The sequence below is a fragment of the Zootoca vivipara genome, chromosome 1 (genome assembly GCF_963506605.1).
Source record: "Zootoca vivipara chromosome 1, rZooViv1.1, whole genome shotgun sequence".
In the NCBI taxonomy this organism is placed as follows: domain Eukaryota; kingdom Metazoa; phylum Chordata; class Lepidosauria; order Squamata; family Lacertidae; genus Zootoca; species Zootoca vivipara.
The window spans coordinates 43,973,330-43,997,820 of NC_083276.1; the positions used below are offsets into that span (position 1 = coordinate 43,973,330).

Genomic DNA, 24,491 nt, shown 5'->3' on the forward strand with positions numbered 1-24,491 from the left:
TAGTTTCCGGGTCACCTTCAAAGGTAGTCCCACGTAGAGCGCATTGCAGTAGTCCAAGTGAGAGATAACTAGAGCATGCACCACTCTGGAGAGACAGTCAGTGGGCAGGTAGGGACTCAGCCTGCGTACCAGATGGAGCTGATAAACAGCTGCCTTGGACACAGAGTTGACCTGTGCCTCCATGGACAGCTGTGAGTCTAAAATAACTCCCAAGCTGCGCACCTGGTCTTTCAGGGGCACAGTTACCCCATTCAGGACCAGGGAGTCCTCCACACCCGCCCGCCTCCTGTCCCCCACAAACAGTACTTCTGTCTTGTCAGGATTCAATCTCAATCTGTTAGCCGCCATCCATCCTCCAACCGCCTCCAAGCACTCACACAGGACCTTCACCGCCTTCACTGGTTCTGATTTAAAAGAGAGGTAGAGCTGGGTATCATCAGCATACTGATGGACACCCAGCCCAAACCCCCTGATGATCTCTCCCAGCGGCTGCATATAGATGTTAAAAAGCAGGGGGGAGAGGACAGAACCCTGAGGCACCCCACAAGTGAGAGCCCAGGGGTCTGAACACTCATCCCCCACCACCACTTTCTGAACACGGCCCAGGAGGAAGGAGCGGAACCACTGCATGACAGTGCCCCCAGCTCCCAAGCCCTCTAGACGGTCCAAAAGGATGTTATGGTCGATGGTGTCAAAAGCCGCTGAGAGATCCAGCAGAACAAGGAAACAGCTCTTACCTTTGTCCCTAGCCCGCCGGAGATCATCGGCCAGTGCGACCAAGGCAGTTTCAGTCCCATGATGAGGCCTGAATCCTGACTGGAAGGGATCCAAATGGTCTGCTTCTTCCAGGCGTGCCTGGAATTTATCACAATATTTATACAATTCCATAAATTTATATAATTGATCATAAACAAAATTACAGAGGTTTTGCAGCAATTGCCAGTGCTGCTTGCAATTTCTTTTAGTCTGTAACTATCCAAGCGCACACTGTGTGGATCTGGGCATAAAGAGAATGAGCCTTGGCATTTTTCACTTATTATTATTATTATTATTATTATTATTATTATTATTATTATTATTAACCACAGTTTGTTTGGTTCAGGTGGCGCATAAGTGGTTAGTTTAGAGTAACATGAACTTTTTCAGCAATTTATTTCTGTTCCATAGGAAATTTGTGAGAATCCACGCTTTATCATTGGTGGAGCCAACAGGAGTGACATTTGTCAAGGAGAATTAGGTACAAGTCCTTTCTTCGGAGCTGTTTTGTGTGTCTGATAAGTTTATTTAGCAAGTCCCTTTTCCCCTGCAATGGCCTTTGGTTCCCAATTCAAATGTTGGGTAAGTTTGAGACATGAGTCTTACCAAACTGCGGGAGGCAGTGGAAGACAGGAGTGCCTGGCGTACTATGGTCCATGGGGTCACGAAGAGTCGGACACGACTAAACGACTCAACAAAATAAAAACTAAGTTGGTCTTTAAGGTGCTACTGAAGGATTTTTTTTATTTTGTTTCAACAACAACAAGTTTGATTTGATTTACCCCCATGATCCTGATATAGATCTTCACTCACCCCCTCTTTTTTAAAAACAAAAACAAAACAAAACCATTTTAATTGGTTTTTATACAATTATAATAGCCATTAAACACTTGTCTAGCAGTACAGCTAATAGTGTTTGTTTTATCCATTATCTCTAGGCATACACTTGCACATTCAACATTCTTAAGCCCCTTGTTCCCAGTGTAGATCTTTATTTCCCCCTTGTTCCTGATATTAATCGTCACATCACCACCCAAAATGGTGTGGGGTGCCATTTTGTGGTTTGCCTCAGGTGCCAAAATGTCTTGGGCCAGCCCTGTCCTAACTAATATATGGCAGTTAAATGCAAATTGCTCTGAAGACCAAATAAATATTTGTAGTAGCACTAATCCTAATGCACTTCAGTAGCATACATTTTCTGTTCCTCCTAGTAATTTTGACACTTAATTTGCCCTGCTCTATATAATTCCTCTCAGGTGACTGTTGGTTCCTGGCTGCCATTGCTTGTCTCACCTTGCATGAGAAATTGCTGTTCCGGGTCATACCACGGGAGCAGACCTTCATAAAAGATTATGCTGGAATCTTTCACTTCCAGGTATGAGTTGTTGATCAGACACAAGAAGATGCTGCCTTTTGCAGTTCAGCTATGCTACACTAACCAGCAGCATGGAATAGATTAATAGGCACTGATATCAAAGGCCTATTTTAATGACATATTTGCTACTAGGTAAAGGTAAAGGGACCCCTGACCATTAGGTCCAGTCGTGACCGACTCTGGGGTTGCGCGCTCATCTCGCATTATTGGCCGAGGGAGCCGGCGTATAGCTTCCAGGTCATGTGGCCAGCATGACAAAGCCGCTTCTGGCAAACCAGAGCAGCACATGGAAACGCCGTTTACCTTCCCGCTGTAGCGGTTCCTATTTATCTACTTGCATTTTGACGTGCTTTCAAACTGCTAGGTTGGCAGGAGCTGGGACCAAGCAACGGGCGCTCACCCCGTCACAGGGATTCGAATTGCCGACCTTCTGATCAGCAAGCCCTAGGCTCAGTGGTTTAACCACAGCGCCACCACTTAACATATCTATCTATCTATCTATCTATCTATCTATCTATCTATCTATCTATCTATCATCTATCTATCTATCTTACAATACTATCACTTAACAAAGTCTAACCCCAATTATAGTGTGCAAACCAGTTCTTAAACACAATCCACACATCACTTTTTTTCTAAAACACTATAACTGCAAATTATATCATCTATCTATCTATCTATCTATCTATCTAATCTATCATCTATCTATCATCTATCTATCTATCATCTTCTTTTCTCTCCAGTTTTGGCGTTATGGAAATTGGGTGGAAGTTATCATTGATGACCGTTTACCAACGTACGGCAGTCAACTGGTCTTCACAAAATCCTCCCAGCAAAATGAATTTTGGAGTGCCTTACTGGAAAAGGCTTATGCAAAGTAAATATACTTTCTACACATTCCATTTCTATATAGCCTACTGTATGCGTATTATACCCCTATTCAACTGTACATCTGTTTAAACTGAGGTAAATTAAATAATGTGTTATTCTTATAACAAATGTATATTATTCAGATGCTTTTTCATTTTACAATAGAACAGATTCAAAGATGATCTATACCCAAATGAAAACGAATCATCAGAGTTTATTTGGAGTGTTAATTTTGTTTCCTTGTTCCTTCTCAGGCTCCATGGGTCTTATGAGGCTCTCAAAGGAGGTAACACCACTGAGGCCATGGAAGATTTCACAGGAGGAGTAACAGAGTTCTATGAGATAAAGGATGTTCCTAAAGATATCTATAAAATCATGAAACATGCCTTTGAAAGAGGGTCACTCATGGCCTGCTCTATTGAGGTACTCCATTGATCCCAGGCCTTTCCTGGGGTTAATTTCATACCATTCATATTCAGTAAACATAAGACTGAACTACCACTCCCATCACACCTGGCCGTTGGCTATGCTTGCTGGGGTTGATAGGAATTGTAGTTGAGTAGCATATGGAAGACCAAATATTCCCCACACCTGAATTTAAGTCTAAACTTGAGATACCATTTTAGTGCTCTTATGTACACTAGTAAGCACCACTGGTGAAAACATACATTCTTCTGTCTTGTGGGCAAGAGGAAATAGGAAAAAAGTTTTCCCAACTTTTATTAACTAATCTTCCTATTCTGCTTTATTTTTCATATTGCCTTCCTTTTATTTCCCCCCTCTCCCCTTTTCTTTGTTCCAGGACAGTTCAGGGTTTATTTATGGCTCTGCTCCTGAAACTAATCTTGGATTATTAATTGCCCAAATGTTGAAGAATATGAATGAATTTCCAAATGACTCAGTACAGCAGGCAGAGGAGATGACGAAACGGGTTTGTATTCCTTGCCAATAACCCCTAGGTTATTGCGTGCAAACAAATCGATTTACTCTGCTCAGTAAAATCCTATTAATATTCAATAAAGTTCCAGTGAGGCTTACCCCCAAGGAAGCAGATATAGGATTGAAGCCTAACTGTGTGTTTGGCCTTGGGATTTGCTGCAGAAACTGTGGATTGCTGTGCGGTTTGCAAAGTTGCACACGGACCCTGAAGCAGGATGTTCTTCTAGAATATAAATGGCAAAACTTCTGTTTTATTGCCCTATTAGGAAACCTCATCTTGGAAAGAAAATGTATATAAGATGATGTACAGATGGTATTTAACTCCAGTTAAATTAGCTAAAATGTATAGAATGAGTGATAAAAGTTGCTGGAAATGTAAAGAGAAAGATGGTGAATTTTATCATATGTGGTGGACATGCGAAAAAGTTAAAAGATTTTGGGAAAGTTTATATAACGAATTGAAAAAGATGTTTAGATATACTTTTCCAAAAAAACCAGAAGCATTTTTGTTAGGAATAATAGGAGGAGAGATTAGAAAAGAAGATCAAACACTGTTTATGTATGCAACAACCACGGCTAGGACTTTGTTAGCCCAAAAATGGAAATTACAGGAATTACCTACAATTGTGGAGTGGCAGATAAAAATGATGGACTATGCTGAACTTGCTAGATTGACATGCAAGATTCGTGACCAGGGGGAGACAAGGTTTCAAAAGGACTGGAGTAAATATGTGGACTATATGGAGAAAAACTGTAGATCATTAAAAACTCTCGCAGGATTAAAATAAACCTTACGAATTGACCAATATGTTAAAAAAGGAACTGCAAAAAAGGGAATTAACAAGAAACCCGCATGAAGGGAGGGGGGGAAGTCATAGCTCGGCGGAGCAAGGTAAAAGATGTGAATATAAGATTTTGTATAAAAGATTGGTTTTGTTAATTTGTTGAATTTGGAAAATTGGAATAAAATGTATTAAAAAAAAAAAGGAAACCTCATCTTTATCACAGAACATGCATATCCATTGGCCTTCTCCTGTTCAAGAACGTGGAACAGAAGAAAACAAAACGGGAATGGGCAGAACATGTTGTCCTTTGAAAAATTCCGCACACGGCGCCGTTCTTATTCTTAACGTGCTTCCTCTGCATTTTACAGCTTGTAGTTCCAATGCTCTTTGAGAGACGCATGACGAATGGACTGGTGACAGGTCATGCCTATTCAGTGACAGCAGTGGAGGAGGTAAGTGTAGATGCCAAAAGTAAATGCGTTTTGCTAGAGTGCAAAAAGATCATGTAGCCCACGTACACAAATTAAGTGCTTAAGCAACCTCACCTTGAAAAGAAAGGAAAATATAATCACTGGTGTCAGTCAAGATCAGAGGTGCAAGTAAAGCACTTTTAGAAGAGAAAAATGGGGAGATGTTAAAGGGACTCCACTAATGATAGCATCCGTTCTCGTTTAAAGTGGAGTCTGTAAAAGGATGCATACCACACAGGCTGGTTGAATTAATTATGTTCCCCCCCCCTTTCCAAGATAACATTTAAAGGGGACAAGTTAAAACTCGTGCGGCTAAGAAATCCTTGGGGGCAAGTAGAATGGAATGGAGCCTGGAGTGACAAGTGAGTTGAAGCCATTTAATTTGATTTAAAAAGTTGTTTTGATTTCATTTAATACACCTCGGTTCTTCTGCATGTTTACCAAGAAAGGGAAATGTCCTTTTGCATTCTGGTGTGAAATTCAGAAGTTAGTGATATATACGTAATTTCTCCAAAGATGCTTTAAAGTGTGCTTAACAGTTTTGAAAGAGTGTAATGCCAAGGTAACGTGGGTGAGTTCCTACCTGCATGCTCATCGCTCAGTGCCTGAACTACAAAGTGGTCTTTCAGTTATGAAATGGCCATGACTGATACAGTACCAGTGATGGCGCTTTTGTATCGCCTCATACCACTCAATGGCCTGCAGATTCAAGTGTGAACCAACTTGAGTGATCAAGTTATGTAACATGTTCACTGCTTTCTTAAGCACCTCTGCTGAAGGGTAAAATCCACTGAGCTCAGGGGGGCTTACTTCCTAATAAGCATGTTTAGGATTTCAGCCTCAAAGGTTTTAAGTGCATGTTAAACTCTGGGATAGATTAACTATGGAATCACAGAGAGGGAGAGTGTTGTTGCAGGCATCTCATTGACCACTGTGAGAACAGAATGTTGGATTAGATTGACATGACCTAGCAGGGCTCTTATATTCTTATGTGTTAATCAAGCCTTAGGCTAAGAAATAGCAATGGAAGACAAGGCATGCTTTATTACTTCAAAGAGTCCCTTAGCTACAGAATACTGCAGTGCACATAAATATTGATAAAAGTAATCAACACTTAGAGACATAAAAAAATTCCTTCAGTAGCACCTTAAAGACCAACTAAGTTTATATTTTGGTATGAGCTTTCGTGTGCATGCACACTTCTTCAGATACACTAGAAACAGAAGTGTCAGACCCTATATATATACAGAGGGTGGTGGGGGTGGGTGGGAATGGGAGATGGGCTGATGGGAGTGGTAAACCTGTAGATGGATGTTAATGGCTGCTGATGGCTGCAATTAGTCCTGGGCTGAGGTGCTAAAGAAAGCTTGATCATGCATAATGAGATAAGAATCCGATGTCTCTATTCATCCCAGGTGCTTCCATGGTTTTAAGCTTGGTAATGATTTCCAATATCCACCTGATGAAGTTAAACAACAGATCAACAGAGCCAGACTGATACCTAGGGAGAACCTGCTGCAAGACAGACCCAAAAAAGAAAATAACAGAACACCACTAGTCATCACATACAGCTCCCAAGTTAAAACAGTACAACGCATCATCAGAGATCTACAGCCTCTCCTGGACAATAACAGCTCCCTTTCTCAAGCTCTGGGAGGAAGACCTTTCATTGCCTACAGACAGCCACCCAATCTTAAACAACTCCTCACCCACAATAATACAACCACCAGACTTAACATGGACACTGGTACCAGAGCCTGCAATAAACCCAGATGCCAACTTTGCTGCCACATACACCCGGACAACATCATTACTGGCCCCAACAACATCCAACATACCATCTCAGGACTATTTAATTGCTCATCTTCTAACATTGTGTATGCCATCAAATGCCAACGGTGCCCTTCAGCTCTCTATATTGGACAAACAGGCCAAACCCTACGCCAAAGGATAAATGGACATAAATCTGACATCAGGAACCATAAGACTGAAAAACCAGTAGGAGAACACTTCAATCTCCCAGGACATTCTATACAAGATCTCAAAGCAGCTGTTTACAGAGAAATTTCAGGAACAGACTGGAAAGGGAAGTTGCTGAATTGGAAATCATTACCAAGCTTAAAACCATGGAAGCACCTGGGATGAATAGAGACATCGTATTCTTATCTCATTATGCATGATCAAGCTTTCTTTAGCACCTCAGCCCAGGACTAATTGCAGCCATCAGCAGCCATTAACATCCATCTACAGGTTTACCACTCCCATCAGCCCATCTCCCATTCCCACCCACCCCCACCACCCTCTGTATATATATAGGGTCTGACACTTCTGTTTCTAGTGTATCTGAAGAAGTGTGCATGCACACGAAAGCTCATACCAAAATATAAACTTAGTTGGTCTTTAAGGTGCTACTGAAGGAATTTTTTATTTTGCTTCGACTCAGACCAACACGGCTACCTACCTGTAACTTAGAGACATGTTCCAGCTAAATATAAGATGTTCAGATTTCATTAAATACATTTCAACATGTCTTTGACTATATTAATAGGATGAGTGAGATTCTACCTTCTGTGGCTAACAGGGAATCAAAATACAGAACAGTTATTTGCAGCACTTTGTGTTCCAGTTAAGTATGGAACAGCAAATGTAACGTGTATATATTAATACCGGTAATAATAATAAACCAAGTAGAATGGAATTAATAATTTAAAAAAACAAGTAGGACTTTCTATTAGGTTACAAGGGAAGTAACTAAATACATTTCACCATTTGCTGAACAAACGAAGGGTAAACTTTTAATTTCTAGATCAAGGACAGAAATGTTTGTATGTTGATTTATTATTTGAGAAGTGAAGCACATTTAGCCTACCTTTTAAAAAATTAGTTTTATACCAGGCACCCCCAAACTGCAGCCCTCCAGATGTTTTGGCCTACAACTCCCATGATCCCTAGCTAACAGGACCAGTGGTCGGGGAAGATGGGAATTGTAGTCCAAAACATCTGGAGGGCCGAAGTTTAGCGATGCCTGTTGTATACTGAAAGTTTCTTCTTCATTATATTGCAGTTCAAATGAATGGAATGTCATTGACAAAGCAGAGAAGACCCGCCTACAACATAAAGTTGCAGAGGATGGGGAGTTCTGGTAAATACCCCATCTCTCTCTCTCTCTCTCCATCTCTCTCTCTCTCTCTCTCTCTCTCTCTCTCTCTCTCTCTCTCTCTCTCTCTATATATATATATATATATATATATATGCTTTTCCTTCAGAGGTGTCCTATGTCTGACTGCCTTAGATTAGTGGTTCCCAACGAGCTGTTTTTTTTCCAGAGCTAAGCCATGGAACCCTGCTTTTGAAAATTTGGATATATCTATGGTAGTTTTTGTTATGTGAATGGTGCTACAGACAACCTAGGTGGGTTACATTTACCTCCTGGTGTCAGCGGACCCCAAATTGGGAATCACTGGCCTAGAGGCAAACCACAAGCCCTTCTCCAGATTACAGGTAGGTAGCCGTGTTGGTCTGGATCGAAGTAAAATAATAAAAAATTCCTTCAGTAGCACCTTAAAGACCAACTAAGTTTTTATTTTGGTATGAGCTTTCGTGTGCATGCACACTTCTTCAGATACAGTGAAATGGAAGTTCACTGTATCTGAAGAAGTGTGCATGCACACGAAAGCTCATACCAAAATAAAAACTTAGTTGGTCTTTAAGGTGCTACTGAAGGAATTTTTTATTATTCTCCAGATTAGTCCACTTCATAGGAGCCAACTCTTGGAGCTAAGGTTCCATTGGCTCCCCCAATAAAATATTTGAGGGGCTCACTGCCCCCAATTTGATGAGCATTCACATGGTGTGTGTGCGCTGCATCATGTGAAGGTGAAGAAGGTGAAGAAGAAGAATTTTATTATTTGTACCTTGCCCATCTGACTAGGTTGCCCCAGCCACTCTGGATGCCTTACAGTCAATGTATTGGAGAATTAAAGGTTTCTTCCATATTTTTTTCTACCTCTAGGATGTCGTTCCAAGATTTCCTCAGGTACTTCACAAAGCTGGAGATGTGTAATCTCACACCTGATACCCTGGCGGTTGATAAGCTTCAAACCTGGACTGTTTCAGTGACCGAAGGGCGGTGGGTGCGAGGCTGCACAGCAGGGGGCTGCCGAAACTATCCAGGTAAATAAAATATTGCTTGATTCGAATGGCATTAAAATGTTTTAGAGTCCTCTGATTAATCAGGCAGAATTAGTGGTGCCTCGACTTACGAATTTAATCCGTTCCGAAGGCACCTTCGTAGGTCAAAAAATTCGTAAGTCGAAAAGCGCCATTGGAAACGCGATTTCACATAGGAGTGCATTGGAAACGGAAAAATTCGTAAGTCGAAGCAACCCCATCTAGAAATTTGTAAGTCGAAAAAACCCTATCTAAAACCGCCGCGGTTTCTGTTCAGATGTTGAGAAATTCGTAAGCGTGCGGCCATTCGCCCCATTTGTAAGTCGAAAAATTCAGTTGTTGAGTTGTTCATAAGTCGAGGTACCACTGTATTTCTAAAAAGATCCATAATAGTGTCTGCCTTAGAAGAGGTACAGTGGTACCTCTACTTACGAATAACTCTACTTACAAATGTTTCTACTTACGAATTGAGCTCCGTCCGCCATCTTGGATGCGGTTTAGATAGGATTTTTTCTACTTACGATTTTTTTCTCCCAATGCATTCCTATGGGATTTGACTTACAATTTTTTTCTACTTACAAATGTGTGTTTGGAACGCATTAAATTCGTAAGTAGAGGTACCACTGTATTCCTCTATCTCTCAAACACAGAACAACATGCCTCTAAAATGCTGCCTCATGCAATACATGTATGTGCTTTCTAAAATCAAGGACAGGATGCCTTTTCTTTTCAAACAGTTGTGTTTGGCCAGTTTTTAAGGAGGTCCTTTTTCTTCACCTGTGTGTCAGAAGTGGTTCTCTGGATGGAGCAGAGCTGCTTTGCTGGCTTCCTGGCAGGTGGTCAGCATTGTGCAAACTCATCAGTGCAGCCAATCCAGTGCTCCTGCCAGTGTATTTGCACTGCATTGGCTTCCCATGCCATCTGTCCCTCTCCCTCCTGGTAAGAAACAAGGACCCATCTTCTGGGAAGAAAGCATAACAGCTCTGCCCCACCCAGCTTCTTCCACGTGTGCATGTGAGAGACAGGGGTCATACCCACTTTTGGCCACACCCACTGCTGGCATGTGATCCCAGGAGGATTGGCCAGGAGGGAATGAGGCCCTCTGATCAGAAAAGTTTAGCCACCCCTGCTTTAAATGAGCATCTTATTCCAGAGAAATGTGCAGCCCAAAAATGGTGAAGCTCATAATAAAGCAGGTCTGTTGCTTTGCCCAGATAAAAGTCTAGAAATACATAAAAGATTGCCCTTTTTCATTTTATGAAAGAATTATATATCAAAACTAGAGGGGAGAATGATTATCACAGGGACTGTCAATATAACTGTTTTGAGTGTTAAAATATTATTTCAAATTTGAATGTTTTGGGGTGGGTTACAGACACATTTTGGACCAATCCTCAGTACCGCTTGAAACTTCTGGAAGAAGATGATGACCCAGAAGATGACGAAGTTGTGTGCAGTTTCCTAGTTGCACTGATGCAGAAGAACAGGAGGAAAGAACGCAAGCTGGGAGCCAAGCTCTTCACTATTGGCTTTGCCATCTATGAGGTAGCATAGTTCTACACTGCTGTGTTACCTGTCGCCTCAGTTAGAACTGAACAATAGAGCTGGTTAAGTTCTGGCCCCAGTGATATATGCTCCTCTCATAGCCAGCTGACTGTATGTGAAGCAAGCTGTGAAAGGGGAATATTGTAGTAGTCTGCTTTTAAACATCACACTTATAAAACATGACATCAGCTACTTCAAAAATATTGTTTTTGTAGACAGTAGACCTATATAATGCCTATATAACAGCCTTTGCCAGCTTCATACCCTCCAGATGTTTTGGACTAAAACTCCCATCAGTTGTGATGCCGAACATAGAAGAAATCACAAGTCCTTGTATAATTGTGGAATTAAAAGAATAGTTACCAGTTTACCTATCTACTCAGTGGTTTGTTGCTTCCCAAAGATTGGCTTTTGAGGCAGCGTTTGAATCAGCTTCCTATTGGTTTTGTCCCTTACTTACTAACTTTAACTATCAATTTGATTAATTTTGAAAAGAGCCCAGGACCACACACAGGCAGGGGCATTATCTTATATACCTCCCTAAGTAAATGGAATACAGAAACTGCTACTTACCGTAGATTTTCACTGAGCAGATGTTTGTCAAAGCTGTGAACTTAGGCTGTGGGTGGTAGATGTAAATAAATATGCAATAAGCTTTCCTTCATCCATTCCTAATGGCATTTCTACATTGTTTTTATTGCAGGTGCCAAAAGAGGTATGAAAAGAATGGAGAAAGACCTGGTGGAGCGTTCTCAAATATCTTCTCGGTTTAACATTCTCAAATATTACTGCTTTTATGCTTCTCTGTGACAGCTGTTTGGAAGTGTCCAGTCATTTTTCTTAATAGTGACTTGCCACAAATGTGAAAGGTGGATTTGCACATATCTTAGACATTTGTATTTTTCCTGTGTAAGGCATCCCACGCCATGCACTCAGATACACATGCAAGAGGTAATATCCAAGAGCACACATAACAATATTAAAAGGGGAATATGTTACCAGAAATGAAAGGTGTGGAGTATTATATGTAGAAAAATATCTCGATGGTTTCATTGAAAATATGAGAATGTGTTTTATATGTACCGGTAACTACATAGAATCTGGAGAAATCACTCAAGTAGAGATACAACCTGTCACATACTTTTAAATAAATGTCACCCATCATTTGATAGGTAATGTTCCTAGATAATGTGAGTAGCTTACAATCCTAAACCACCCTTCAAGTTTCATCACATGGAAAGAAGGATTAAACAGGTCATCTGTAGCCATCATGACTAAATCCCATTGAAACCAGCGGACTAAATCCCATTGACACCAGTTATGGCCAACTAGATAGGATGCAGGAAATTCTGATCTGGGGTTTCTTGTTTTTCTTCAAAGCATCTGCATTGGCCTGTTAATTGGTTTGGGGAAGTGAGAAATGGGCAGGATGGAATATTCAACCACCCAGAGCAGGTCGGCAAAAGTACAGCATCTGTTGCAAAATCACTTTCCCAAGCAAACGAGCAAGCCCATGTGTGTGCACTGAATTAGAAAGAGAAGATCCTGATCAAATATCTTTTAGACAATATCCAGTTCAGCTCTTAGTCACATCTATCTAACCGTAGCTGGATTGGGGCAATGTATTTAGGTGCAATACATTGCTCTCTGTTTTTAAGCATGCCGTTTGGGGCATGCACAGTTGTTTGTTCGGCTATTTATTATTTTTGTTTACAGATGCAGGGTGACAAGAAGCATTTACAGAAGGATTTCTTCCTCTACAATGCCTCCAAAGTAAAGTGCAAGAGCTACATAAACATGAGAGAGGTCTCTGAACGCTTCCGGTTGCCTCCAAATGAATATGTCATCATCCCATCCACGTATGAACCTCACCAAGAGGGAGATTTTATTTTAAGAGTTTTCTCTGAAAAACAAAGTCTTTCGGAGTAAGTAGAAGATCCGAGTTTTGTATTCCAAAACATTTATAAAAATAGCATTATTATACTTTTGGAGTATTTGGAGTGTAAGAACACAAGAAGAAACCCGTGGGATCAGCTCTAAGGCCCATCTAGTGCAGCATCCTGTTCTCCCAGGAGCCAATCAAATGCCTAAGGGAAACCCTGCAAGTGGGACCCGAGCGCAATAGCCCTCTCTCCACGTATAATTTCCAGCAACTGGTATTCAGAGGCGTACTGCCTCAGACGGTGGAGATGGAACAATATATCCTCCATGAATTTGTCTTATTCTGTCTTAAAACCAGCCAAGTTGGTGGCCATCACTACATCTAGCAGAAGAACCTTCCACACTTTAACTATGTCCTGTGTGGAATGGTGCTTCCTTTTGTCTGTCCTGAAACATTCAACTTAATTGGATGGCCCATGATTTCCATACTACTTATACTAATCCTATCAAGTGTTATTCTTCACATATTGCAGATGGGGATGGCTGGGGTAATAATCTTTTTTTTAACCTGAGGGCCACCTCGCCTTAGAGAGAACTTTCCAGGGTCCACATGCCAGTGCTGGGTGGGGCAACAAAGGTGATGTAGCATATTGTAAAAAGCTGCACTACCTCTATTGCCTCACCTGACAATGGCATGTGGCATCTGGAAGGTTCCCTAGAAAGGAATGTGTCCTGTTGGCTAAAAAGTCACATGGAGTCAAAAGCCAAAGGTTTCTATACTCCCATCTTATTATCTTCCATCCAGGCAAGCAAGAGATATTATCACATTTCAAGGACACATTCCAGCCAGGCAGAACACTTGAAGAGGGTGTGGTAGACCAGGGCTGTGGAGGGGTACGGCCTAAGGAGAGTCCTGAAGACCAAATAGAGCAGGCATCCCCAAACTTCAGCCCTCCAGATGTTTTGGACTACAATTCCCATCTTCCCCGACCACTGGTCCTTTTAGCTAGGGATCATGGGAGTTGTAGGCCAAAACATCTGGAGGGCAGCAGTTTGGGGGTGCCTGAAATAGAGCAACCTGAGGGGCCACATTTGGCCCCTGGGGCCTAAGGTTCCTCACTCCTGATCTAAGGCCACTCCATTGGTAAAGTAATACTGGAACCAGGGATTTTGCTGCACCATCTCATTACATGAAGGCAGCAAACTCTTTGTCCCCCTGTCCATCATTCTGTGCTCTTTTGTTATACCCCTGGATTTGAAGGATCACCATCTAAGCCTGCCATCCTATGCCCACTTACCATTGAACACAGTGGAACTTGCTTATGAGAAAACATGAATAGAATTGTGCTGTGTCCAAAGAAAGGCTGCTTAAAACCAAGCCTGGCTTCTCTATTGAAATGTGTCATCATGTAGTGCTTTCCAAGCCAAGTAAAAACATGCACATCATAGAAATATCTTATCCCTCTTCCCGCCATTTATCCCTTTACTCAACCCTTTCAATTTTACAGGGAAGTTGAAAACAAGATTGAAGTAGGACATCTTTCTGTGAGTACATTGTCTTTGACGTTTTCTTTACTGGAGCTGATTTGGTTGGTTTGTGAAATGACACAAAAGGTGATAACTGATGTCACTCTGTCAGACTCTATTGCCTGTTTCTAAACTTCATTGCAATTGCAGTATTGCTGCTGTTTGTGGCCATAGAATGGCTGCAATACTGGAAATGTACAAACTTGCTGTGTGCTTTTAAAACACACACACCAGAGTGAAGAAAAACCCACCCCTGAGCCTTCTTTGGTCTCAGCTTATTAATATTATTTTTATTCACTGAGTGGGTGTCCAACGGACAAATCTGATGGCACCAGGGTGTGTGATGATGAGCCAATATGTAGACTGTGCTTTGTGAATTCACTGCCCTCTTTCTAACTGCCACGCTCTGATTCGCTGCTGCTTCTCCACTTCTTCTTCATCTCTTTCTCTAGCCAATCATATTTGTCTCAGACAGAGCAAACAAGAACAAGGATCCAAAAGGTGATGATGGGCCTAAAAAGGACAATGGGAAAGCAAGCACAGATAAGAAAAAGAAAAGTGATGAGGTTTCTGTATCGGTCAGCATGAGGAAAGCTGTGTTCTAACTAGCATGTCCAAGTGGCTGAACAGGGTCTAAACCTGGCAAGCATGTGGCTTCAGACATAATATTTGCCTCCTTCAGAAAACATCTCCTTGGGAGAATTATTCCTTACAGAGGAAAACATACATAATGCTCATGACCCTGTTTGCATGTAAAGCTAAGTCAAACCATGGTTTAGCATGAATGACCAAATGTGCAGGTTTCCAGAGGAAAAGATTGTGGTGGCAGCTGTGCTTCATATCCCCACCACCACCCTGGTTCTGCTGCTGCAATGCTACCTGAGGCTAAGTCCTTGTTTGACTTAGTATTACGACCAAACCCCCTTCAGACAAACCATGAGTGGCAAACCAATAACAAATCTTTGGTATACTGCTCATAGTTTGTCTGGAGTGAGACAAACCATGAGCACAGGTTCAGGCATAACAATAAGTCAAACCATGGCTTAGCGCCAGCAAGACAACAACCAGTGAAGCAGAGACAATCCTTACTCTGGGAACCACAGAGCCCGGTGTTATGCATGTTTACGCAGAAATAAGTCCCACCATGAAAATGGGAGTTATTCCTAAGTGTGTGTGCATAGGATTGCAGCCTTAGAAAGTGTGGAGGCACCAAACAAAGCACCTTTAACAGGTCCATGGACAGAGTAGCTCCCAAAGAAGCAACACAAAAGAGGAGGGCGGGAAGAGCCCTGCTTTGGAAAAAGAAACTGACTTGGGACCTCTCCAGATGTCCTGCGGAAAGGTTTGGGGGTTTATTTCCTGTCCCGCTTTTATTGCGCTATAGTGACAGAGTGCCCCTCCAGCAATAATGTGGTAACACTGGAGAAGCATTGCAGAACAAGTAATAAAGCAGAATGATGTGTGGATGATCCAGTATTAATCAACTGCTACGGCCCTATTATTGAGTTAATGGCATGTTGCAGAAATCACCCACCCACCCAGATATAAACTCAGAACGAAGGGGCCCTTGGACAGAAATCATATCCTGTATAAGTGTCATTTGGCTGAACTGCAAGGAAGCGTCCCAATAAACACCATCTTTTCTCTTCCAAAAACTCATTGATCATTAGTTTTATTTCAATCAACCCTTCACATTTTGTGTCTTTGCAGCCTGCACAAAGAGATGCCAAGGAGAGTGAGGAAGAGAAACAGTTCAGAAATATTTTCCGGCAGATTGCTGGAGATGTGAGTACACAACTGTTTCTATTTTGTGTCAGACCAATACTGGCAACATGTAACTAAATACATAAGTAGTTTCTCCAATGCCTTGGGCCATATAAAGCTAATTGTATAATATTTGAAAGTATGTATCCTTCCTGTCAGTGCAAATTTAGGGCTGATTGAAAATGGCCCCCAAAAAATTACCCACCCTATTTGCAGGTGGTAAAACTGGGGGTGGCACAGCTTCCCTCCACTCCTGTTCCACCCTTACAAAGGAAGATGTTTAATTTTCATATCTCCAGTTGAATAATCTAGATACAGTCTTCAAATTAAAATGATTCGGGCTATAAGTTCTGAAGTAGCCTAACTTTCTACTGGGTCTGCTAGTCTAAATTGTCTCAAAATATTTTTGTGTGGTAATACGATCTGTCCTTAATAGGGCAGCTTAGTTTCCAATGTACCCACTGTCTCTTGTCATAAATCTCTGGTTAAATGGAATTTCATGTTTGAGGTAGGCTATAGCATATCTATATACACTGATCCAGTTCACAAGTAATGGACAAACAACCATGAGGGTTATTGGAGTGAAATCTCCTCTTCTACACAACTACAAGAAGACATTGGGACTCTTTCCTCTTTTCCATCCAGTCATCCTACACAGCCTGCTCTCATTTTGAATTAGGCCACCTTCTCTGTCATGTTAGAAATCCGGTTTTAAGCACCCAAGAACATTTCCTTTGTCCACATCTGCATGCACACATTCCTGCTGTGGAAAGAGATTGGACCTGCCATTCTTGCAACTTTTTACTCCCTGATAAACTTTACCACTTTCTTGCCCCCTTCTTGTTCTCACAGGACATGGAGATCAGTGCTGATGAACTCCAGAATGTCCTCAACAATGTTCTGAAGAAACGTAAGCTTGGTTTTGTCCTCCTATTCTGCCTGCCAAAAAAAATGACCAAACCCTGGGATTTTGCATGAGTACCACTTTTTTGCCTTTAACTTTCTATACTGTACTGCCCTTCATCTGAGGATCACAGAGCAGTTTACAATAGTAAAACACAAAAATACATGACATATTAGCAAACAAAAACAATACCTCCCACAATTTAAGAGACCATAGATTGTTTAATGATATAATGTATTTATGTTTACACTTTTAAATGTAAGTCACTTGGAGACCTTGTTAATGAGCAACTAATAAATCATCATAATCATCATAAGTCTTATTTGAATATATATATTTTTTTAATATGGATGAAGGCCTTCCAAAAGAGTAATAAATTCCTATTAGTCAATTATATGATGGCTAGGCATCAGTTTGCAGATGTTTAGAACATTCTTCTGTTGCCAGAACCTTAAATTACCTAATAGTTGTGAAGTATTGGTTGTCAGTTTATTTTTATTATATGGTGCCCATGACATTGGTGACAATTGTAGACTTAACAGTTGCTGGTGTTTAATCTAGACCCTTAAAGTAGTTGCTATAGATCAAAGTACATTTGGGCTATGTAGGGAGTTTCTTGGTCTGTGCCATAATAAATCCCAAGGTTTGTTTCTCAAGCAGACTTGCTCTGCTATTGGTCATTGACCCAATTAACTGACCAATAAAACATGTGCAATTATATATTAATGTTTATCTAATTTAACTCAATTATTTTAGACCAGGACCTGAAGACGAAAGGATTTGCACTGGAGTCCTGCCGCAGCATGATTGCTTTAATGGATGTATCCTTTTCAAATCATGCACAGTCGCTTCATATCACAATATTGCTCCTAGAAGCATAGAATTGTAGGGTTCGAAGGGGCCACAAGGGCTGTCTAGTTCAACCCCCTGTAATGCAGGAATCTTTTTGTCCAACCTGCCAGCAAGAGAGGGGCATTCCGACAGCAGCGGAAGTGTTGGGGTGTGAAGGGTGCCTGAGGTGGATGCTTCACTGTGTTTTATCAATAGGTAGTCTGGCCATATAGAGGTATTGAACAGTGAGAATTCTGCAAGGAGCTTCTGGAGCTGACACGAGCGAGAACTACCTGCAAGCTTGGCTCAAAGAAACAGTAACCAACTGGAATATAGTACAGTGGTACCTCGGTAGTCGAATGCCTTAGTTGTCGAACAAATCGGCTCTCGAACATCGCAAACCCGGAAGTGAGTGTTTCGGTTTGCGAATGTTTTTTGGAAGCTGAATGTCCGACATGGCGTCTGTGACTTCCGATTGGCTGCAGAAAGCTCCTGCAGCCAATTGAAAGCCCCAGCTTGATTTTCAAACTCTTTCAGGAATCGAACAGACTCCTGGAATGGATTAAATTCAAGAACCAAGGTACAACTGTATTCACTTTATCATATATTTATAATTATAATTACCGCCTTTTTTGCTCCATAAGATGCACCTGACCATAAAATGCACTTAGTTTTTAGAGGATGAAAACAAGAAAAAAAATATTCTGAATCAATGCCACTGTTGGTTGCGGCGGCAGAGGGAGGAGCAGTCCGCTTTTGGGTTGCTCAACCCTCCGCCGCCGCTGGGAGCCATGACCCCGGTGGCAGAGGCATTCCTCTGCTCGAGGGATCCCACTGCCATCCAGTGCCTTTGCTCCATAAGACACACAGAAATTTTCCCTTCGTTTTTAGGGGGGGGGAAGTGCGTCTTATGGAGCGAAAAATACGGGTAATAAAAATATGTAAAAATATTACTTTTGTTATAAAAATCTATCCTTCTCTCTAGTTTTGTGCTATGTCTAAAATACCACTGTTACTGATTTATAGATAAAGGGAGTGAATGAGTTGAGGTAAAGAAAAGCTGTTTCTCCTCTTATTGAAGAAAGTTAAATAAGTGGCTAACACTTTTTCTATCTCTGGACAGTAAATCCTTCTCAGTTGGATATCACTTATCACCTCCTGCACCGCCCAAAAGAAGTCAGACTTTGCTCACTATATTTACTTTTTATTTTTAACTAAACAACATCACAGACAGATGGTTCTGGGAAGATAAACCTTGATGAGTTTAAACACCTTTGGAATAAGATTAAGAGCTGGCAGGTATTCTTTGTTTCTTGCATATTTTAAAAGATAGAGAGTAAACTAGCTCATGAATGTCAAAGTCTACACTTAGCATGACAAAATTGAACCACAAAAGATGACTGGGCTTCTCTCTCCATCATTTCATTTTTTTTCCTTTTCAGACAATTTTCAGACATTATGATGCTGATCATTCAGGAACCATTAACAGCTACGAGATGCGTAATGCAGTTAAAGATGCAGGTATCACACAGGGATCAATGCTGTATATTGCTTAAGAGCGTTTTTATTCCTATTTTGTCTTTGATAAAAGTGGGTTATATCCAACTAAGTCATTCTCCGATTAGACCCATTAACATAGACCTACGTTAGGTATGTCCATTAATTTCAATGGCTCAACTCTGAGTAAGACTTACTTTGATTCCACACTGCTTTTGTTTTAGCAGGAAATGTAGAGAAAGGGCACCTGGGACCTTCCAGAAGTTTCTAGACTAAACTCCTACCTTCCTTTACCATTGGCCAAGCTTATATTACCTCTAAAAGAAGGAAGAGAATAAACAAAAGCAAATTCCTATCACCCAGGACGTTCCATTTTGTTTCTCTCCTCAGGGTTTCACCTGAATAACCAGTTGTATGACATCATTACAATGCGATATGCTGACAGAAATATGAACATTCAGTTTGACAGCTTCATCTGTTGTTTCGTGCGACTAGAGGGGATGTTCCGTGAGTATTTTAAAAAATGTACCCTATTTTTCTGTGTATCAGACTCTGTTTTTTATTATTTTTAAAACATGTTAAAGATTGTGGGTCGTCTTATACATGGATAGTGCAGAGGGGGATGGGTGATTGGTGGCAGCTGTGAGCAGGAGTTTGTAAGTGGTGATTGGGTGGCTGATTGGTGGCTGTGGCAAGGCCTGCTGGCGATTGGCTGTTGCCGTGGCAATTGGGCGGGTGATTGGTTGCTGCAGCTAGGCCTGCTGGTGATTGGCTGCTGCCGTAGCAATTGGGCCAAAAAATAGGGGTCGTCTTATACACAGGGGAGTGTTATACATGAAAAGATAAGGTATTTAAAATGATTTTATCCAAGGAGTGGCCAAGGAGTGGCTCAGTGTGTAATAAGGGCCACCCCACATGGAAATGTTCTGATTGATTCCAATGCATGCATTGTAATGTGGATAGTTGAGATGTAAACACTCTTCACAGCCAGGAAGCCTTTTTGGGTTTTGGAAAGCTTGCCTTCAGAAGCATTCCAAACTATCCTTGTTTGTGTCCTAGCTGCTGGTTCATTTACTTATCCTCTAGCCTTTAGAAGCCCTAAGTACTCAAAAGGTTTTGGTGCACCCATATTCAAAATATAAACACGTGAGCCTTGGTGGACCAAGTGGCATCTAATCCCAAGATCTCTATTATTATTTATTTTTGTTGTTGTTGTTGTTTTCATTTGGGGGGAGTGCTTTCCCCCCTCAGCTGCACCATATGGTCCATGGTAAATCTGGCAATGGAAAATTTCTGTGGTGCCCCCTTTCCTTGATGTCCTAAGCACATGCTTATTTTCCTTAATGGTTAATCCAGCCCTGTCTCAGCTCAACACCACACCAAGGAAAAGAATGAGGAAAAGGCCCTAGAAACAAGCAGTATGTCCATATTGACTTTTCATTTTTTAACATTAATAATCTCATGACAGGGAAGGGCAATCCTGAAAAAAAATATTAGAAATTGCTATGCCATTTTTTAATCCAATATGACTTTTGTTCATGGCTTTGTTTTTGCCGTTTTGTTTGAAGGAGATTAGCTCTCAGATATGGCAGCTATCAGGATCTTCCATGCTTACTAATATCATTGCCGATATTTATGAATTCCTAGAACACATAACACACTGTTCAGTAGATGTTTCTAGCACTTGAAACACTGAAGTTCGTGAAACCTCACAATTCTGAGGCCTGCTGTCTAGTTTGCTAGTTGGAATGCTGTATATTTTACATAGTTTGACCATATGCTTTCCCCCCTCGTGTCCCCTTAGGTGCGTTTCATGCCTTTGATAAAGATGGCGATGGTATTATTAAACTGAATGTCTTAGAGGTAACCACTTTTACTTTGTGTTGTACTTCAGTTTACAGCTGTGCTGTACTGTACTGTAACTGTTCCAATTTTTCTCCTTCTTAATAAGGGGCATATTGAAAAGAATAGGAAGACTGAACATAAAATCAGTTTTGGGGCTGATTGTATCATGCATCCACACAGAGGTATTGGGCATAGGTACAGGAGCAATAAGCCAACTTTTGTGGTTTAGCAAGCTCACACCATTCTTGTACTGTAACCCAATTTGGCATGACTTTTTTTCTCTAAAAAAATGTTTAGGGGTACTCTTATTTTGACTCAAGAAAATCACCATTTTATAGTTCAAATCGGGGGAAATAAATACAGGAAACTGACCAAAGTACAAAGATTCACAAAATGTTTAGGGGTATGCGTCCCCCTTCATCCCCCCAGAAAAAAAGAACAGATCATAATCATCTAGCAGCCCAACTGCTAGCCCATACAGAGTCCAAGTCTGGAGAGAATTTGCCTGATTGTGGGCCCACCATGATGTGGACCATTCAGTCGGTCCCTTCAAGAAACATGTGAGTGTTGTTGTTGACAGCCCCCAATATAATTCTAAATCTGACCCAATCCATGTTTACTCAGAAGTAAATCCCACTGTGTTTAATGGGGCTTGCTTCCCGGTAAGTGCAAGTGGAATGATAAACTTAGGACGTTTATACAGATAGCCTAACGATTGTTCTGCACTTTAAACATTGCTGTTGTCACTTAACATTTCTCCCTTCCTTCCAGTGGCTGCAGCTAACCATGTATGCCTGAAAAACATCACTTCCGTTTGTCTTCCGTCTTAAAATTGCACCTTGTCTTTTGAACTGAAAGAAGCCGGTCGACATTCACTTGCAAGACAGGGCCTTCTGTGAATCTCCATCCTTTAACAGCTTAGATGGCGAGGGCAGCAAAACTCGAGAGGAACATAAAGAAGCAGCATCTATCTCCCTTTAGCAAATGAAAGTAAATCGAAAATGTACTTTTCCCAGTTATTGATAACTGACACCAGGACGAAGGCATATTTTGCATGAGAAAGTTGCAGCCATCACTGTGGTGGGAAATGCATTGCACACCGGCAATTCTTTACAACAGGGTTGGTGAACCTCAGGCCTGCAAACCTGAATCTGGGCTTTGGGGATCTTCGCCTCCATAACATGCCCCAGCAGCCCTGCTTCATGCTCTGTGCTCAAGTGTGTTTGCCAGACTGGAATATGCCTGTGAAATGTGATAATGCCGCTTGCTTGCCCGGATGCAGCATGGAGCAATGTGTCTTGAGGATGTGCATTGAAACCTCTGACTCGCGTTCTTGAAATGTAGATGCTGTATACAAAGGTAAGAGCTGCCCCTGTTACTCTGCCCACCACTGAAATGTAGACCCAGGTGGTTTTGTTTTGTTTTGTTTTAAAAAACGTGGTCCTTCCTCCTGGCATTGCAAACAACAACTATTGTTTTAAACTTGAAATATTTTGCAGTAAGAGATCCTAAGGGGCCAGGAATCTTGGACAAGTTATCATTATTAAAACAGTTATTTCTAAAGTCACCTAAAAGCGATGGATCTAATTTTTAATGGAATTCAATGCTGCACTAAGGCAATTGTTCCGCCAGGGAAGCATTTTGGCTTGCTACCTATGAAAATCCCCTCCTTTTCTCTCTTCCCACACTCGAGCCAATCTCAGAGGACGGGCAATACTGTAGAGAGAAAATCCCTGTTTCTTTGTGCAGGACTTCTGGTGACAGGACTCGTTAGTTGAATCCCACCCAACATACTTGAAATAGAACATGCCTCTAATATTTAGCTGTGTGATAACCGTTTGCGTGCTTCTCTTTGCACCCTGCAGTCATTTCTAAGCTACATTATTCCTGTGGCCAAAGCTTCCCACTCCAAAAGGATAATTCAGTAACCAGATGTTTGACTGCATACAGTTGAGTACATTTGCTTACAGCACTAACCAGGCTGTTATCCATGGTGTGGAACCTCAGCCTGGGGGCTAAATGTGGCCTTCTAGATCTCTCTATATTGCCCTTGGAATTTCCCCCTGGTCACAGCCCTCTCTAGCCCTGCTTCACACTCTTGTTTTTTGCCTGCCTGGATTATGTCCTTGAACACTGATGCCTCATGCTTGGTGGCTGGAGGACAAACTAACTTACTGTACAAAGGTAACGTTTACATGTTTCCCTGTGCATGTTTGCCTCTGGCTCCACCCACCACAAGCCCATGACTCTCTGGCTGAAAAAGCTTCCCCATTCCTCCTACAGGGTGAGCCTGTAGTCTTGCAAATCTTCTAAGGCTACAGAAAAATGTGCTCCTCTAGCCACAATATGGCTTTTTTCAGCTCCAGGCTTAAATATTACACCTTGGGGAAATTGACTGACTTAATTCGATGTTGGTTCTCTTGCAAGTAAAACCTATCGCAGACAGCTGCATCTCCCATATAAGCAATTTTAGGCTGCTTCACACAAAGCTTTTTCCTACACAGGAACAGCTTACATGGCGAGAAATGGTTTAAAGCGTCTGGTACTGCATGTGTTTGGCAGGCACAGCCTCCCCATTACAAAAATACCTTGTGTAGAGTGGTTTCATTGCTGAACGAAACTTCTTAATGCATAAATTAAAACTTGTCTACATGTGCTGGGTTGAAATTAAGATGATGTAATACAGGGGTAGGCAACCTAAGGCCCGGGGGCCAGATGCAGCCCAATCGCCTTCTAAATCCAACCTGTGGATGGTCCAGGAATCAGTGTGTTTTTACACGAGTAGAATGTGTGCTTTTATTTAAAATGCATCTCTGGGTTATTTGTGGGGCATAGGAATTCGTTCATTTTTTCTCTCCAAAATTTAGTCTGGCCCACCACATGGTCTGAGGGATGGTGGACTGGCCCACGGTTGAAAAAGGTTGCTGAACCCTGATGTAACACATCTGACAAAAGCTACAGAGCATACTAAGGCTACAAAGGTATCTAGACAGCCACAACTGGAAATATTTTAACACTGCCATCCAATAAACATTTCTGCTTAGGTTCTGAGTTGCTGTCAGCTTTGGTGTCAAGCTTTTGAGAATAAGAACAGCCCTGCTGGATCTAGTCCAGCATCCAAATCAGACCAGTAGCCAACCAGATGCTCACGGGAAGCCAAGAAATAGAACTTGAACGCAACAGTCCTCCCTCCCCATGGTTTCCAGCAGCTGCCATTCAGAAATATGCTGCCTTCAACCATGGAAGAACAGTAGGGCCATCCTGATTACTACCTATTGATAGTCTTAGCCTTCATGAACTTGTCCGATGCCTTCCAAGTTGGTGGACATCAT

At 41.6% G+C, this 24,491-nt stretch overlaps 1 protein-coding gene across 4 annotated transcripts in view; it reads left to right on the plus strand.

Annotated features, from left to right (window-relative positions):
• Nucleotides 1–24,491, plus strand: part of CAPN3 (calpain 3) — an 89,809-nt gene that overhangs the window by 2,025 nt on the left and 63,293 nt on the right. The window contains exons 2-23 of one of the 4 annotated variants that reach the window (XR_004692414.2): nucleotides 1,168–1,237; nucleotides 2,013–2,131; nucleotides 2,875–3,008; nucleotides 3,256–3,424; nucleotides 3,804–3,932; nucleotides 5,094–5,177; nucleotides 5,472–5,557; nucleotides 8,260–8,337; nucleotides 9,208–9,368; nucleotides 10,741–10,910; nucleotides 11,614–11,625; nucleotides 12,627–12,835; nucleotides 14,300–14,336; nucleotides 14,771–14,884; nucleotides 16,029–16,103; nucleotides 16,935–16,992; nucleotides 17,743–17,807; nucleotides 19,048–19,116; nucleotides 19,260–19,338; nucleotides 19,705–19,821; nucleotides 21,119–21,177; nucleotides 21,931–22,518. Coding sequence is in view for 3 of the 4 variants with exons in the window: in XM_035112288.2 (XP_034968179.2) it covers nucleotides 1,168–1,237; nucleotides 2,013–2,131; nucleotides 2,875–3,008; nucleotides 3,256–3,424; nucleotides 3,804–3,932; nucleotides 5,094–5,177; nucleotides 5,472–5,557; nucleotides 8,260–8,337; nucleotides 9,208–9,368; nucleotides 10,741–10,910; nucleotides 11,614–11,625; nucleotides 12,627–12,835; nucleotides 14,300–14,336; nucleotides 14,771–14,884; nucleotides 16,029–16,103; nucleotides 16,935–16,992; nucleotides 17,743–17,807; nucleotides 19,048–19,116; nucleotides 19,260–19,338; nucleotides 19,705–19,821; nucleotides 21,119–21,177; nucleotides 21,931–21,957 (2,121 nt within the window). In the remaining variant the exon portion in view is untranslated. Of the gene's footprint in view, nucleotides 1–1,167; nucleotides 1,238–2,012; nucleotides 2,132–2,874; nucleotides 3,009–3,255; nucleotides 3,425–3,803; nucleotides 3,933–5,093; nucleotides 5,178–5,471; nucleotides 5,558–8,259; nucleotides 8,338–9,207; nucleotides 9,369–10,740; nucleotides 10,911–11,613; nucleotides 11,626–12,626; nucleotides 12,836–14,299; nucleotides 14,337–14,770; nucleotides 14,885–16,028; nucleotides 16,104–16,934; nucleotides 16,993–17,742; nucleotides 17,808–19,047; nucleotides 19,117–19,259; nucleotides 19,339–19,704; nucleotides 19,822–21,118; nucleotides 21,178–21,930; nucleotides 24,448–24,491 lie in introns of those variants that run through there. The other 3 variants (XM_035112288.2, XM_035112307.2, XM_060274862.1) reach the window with 3 other exon arrangements.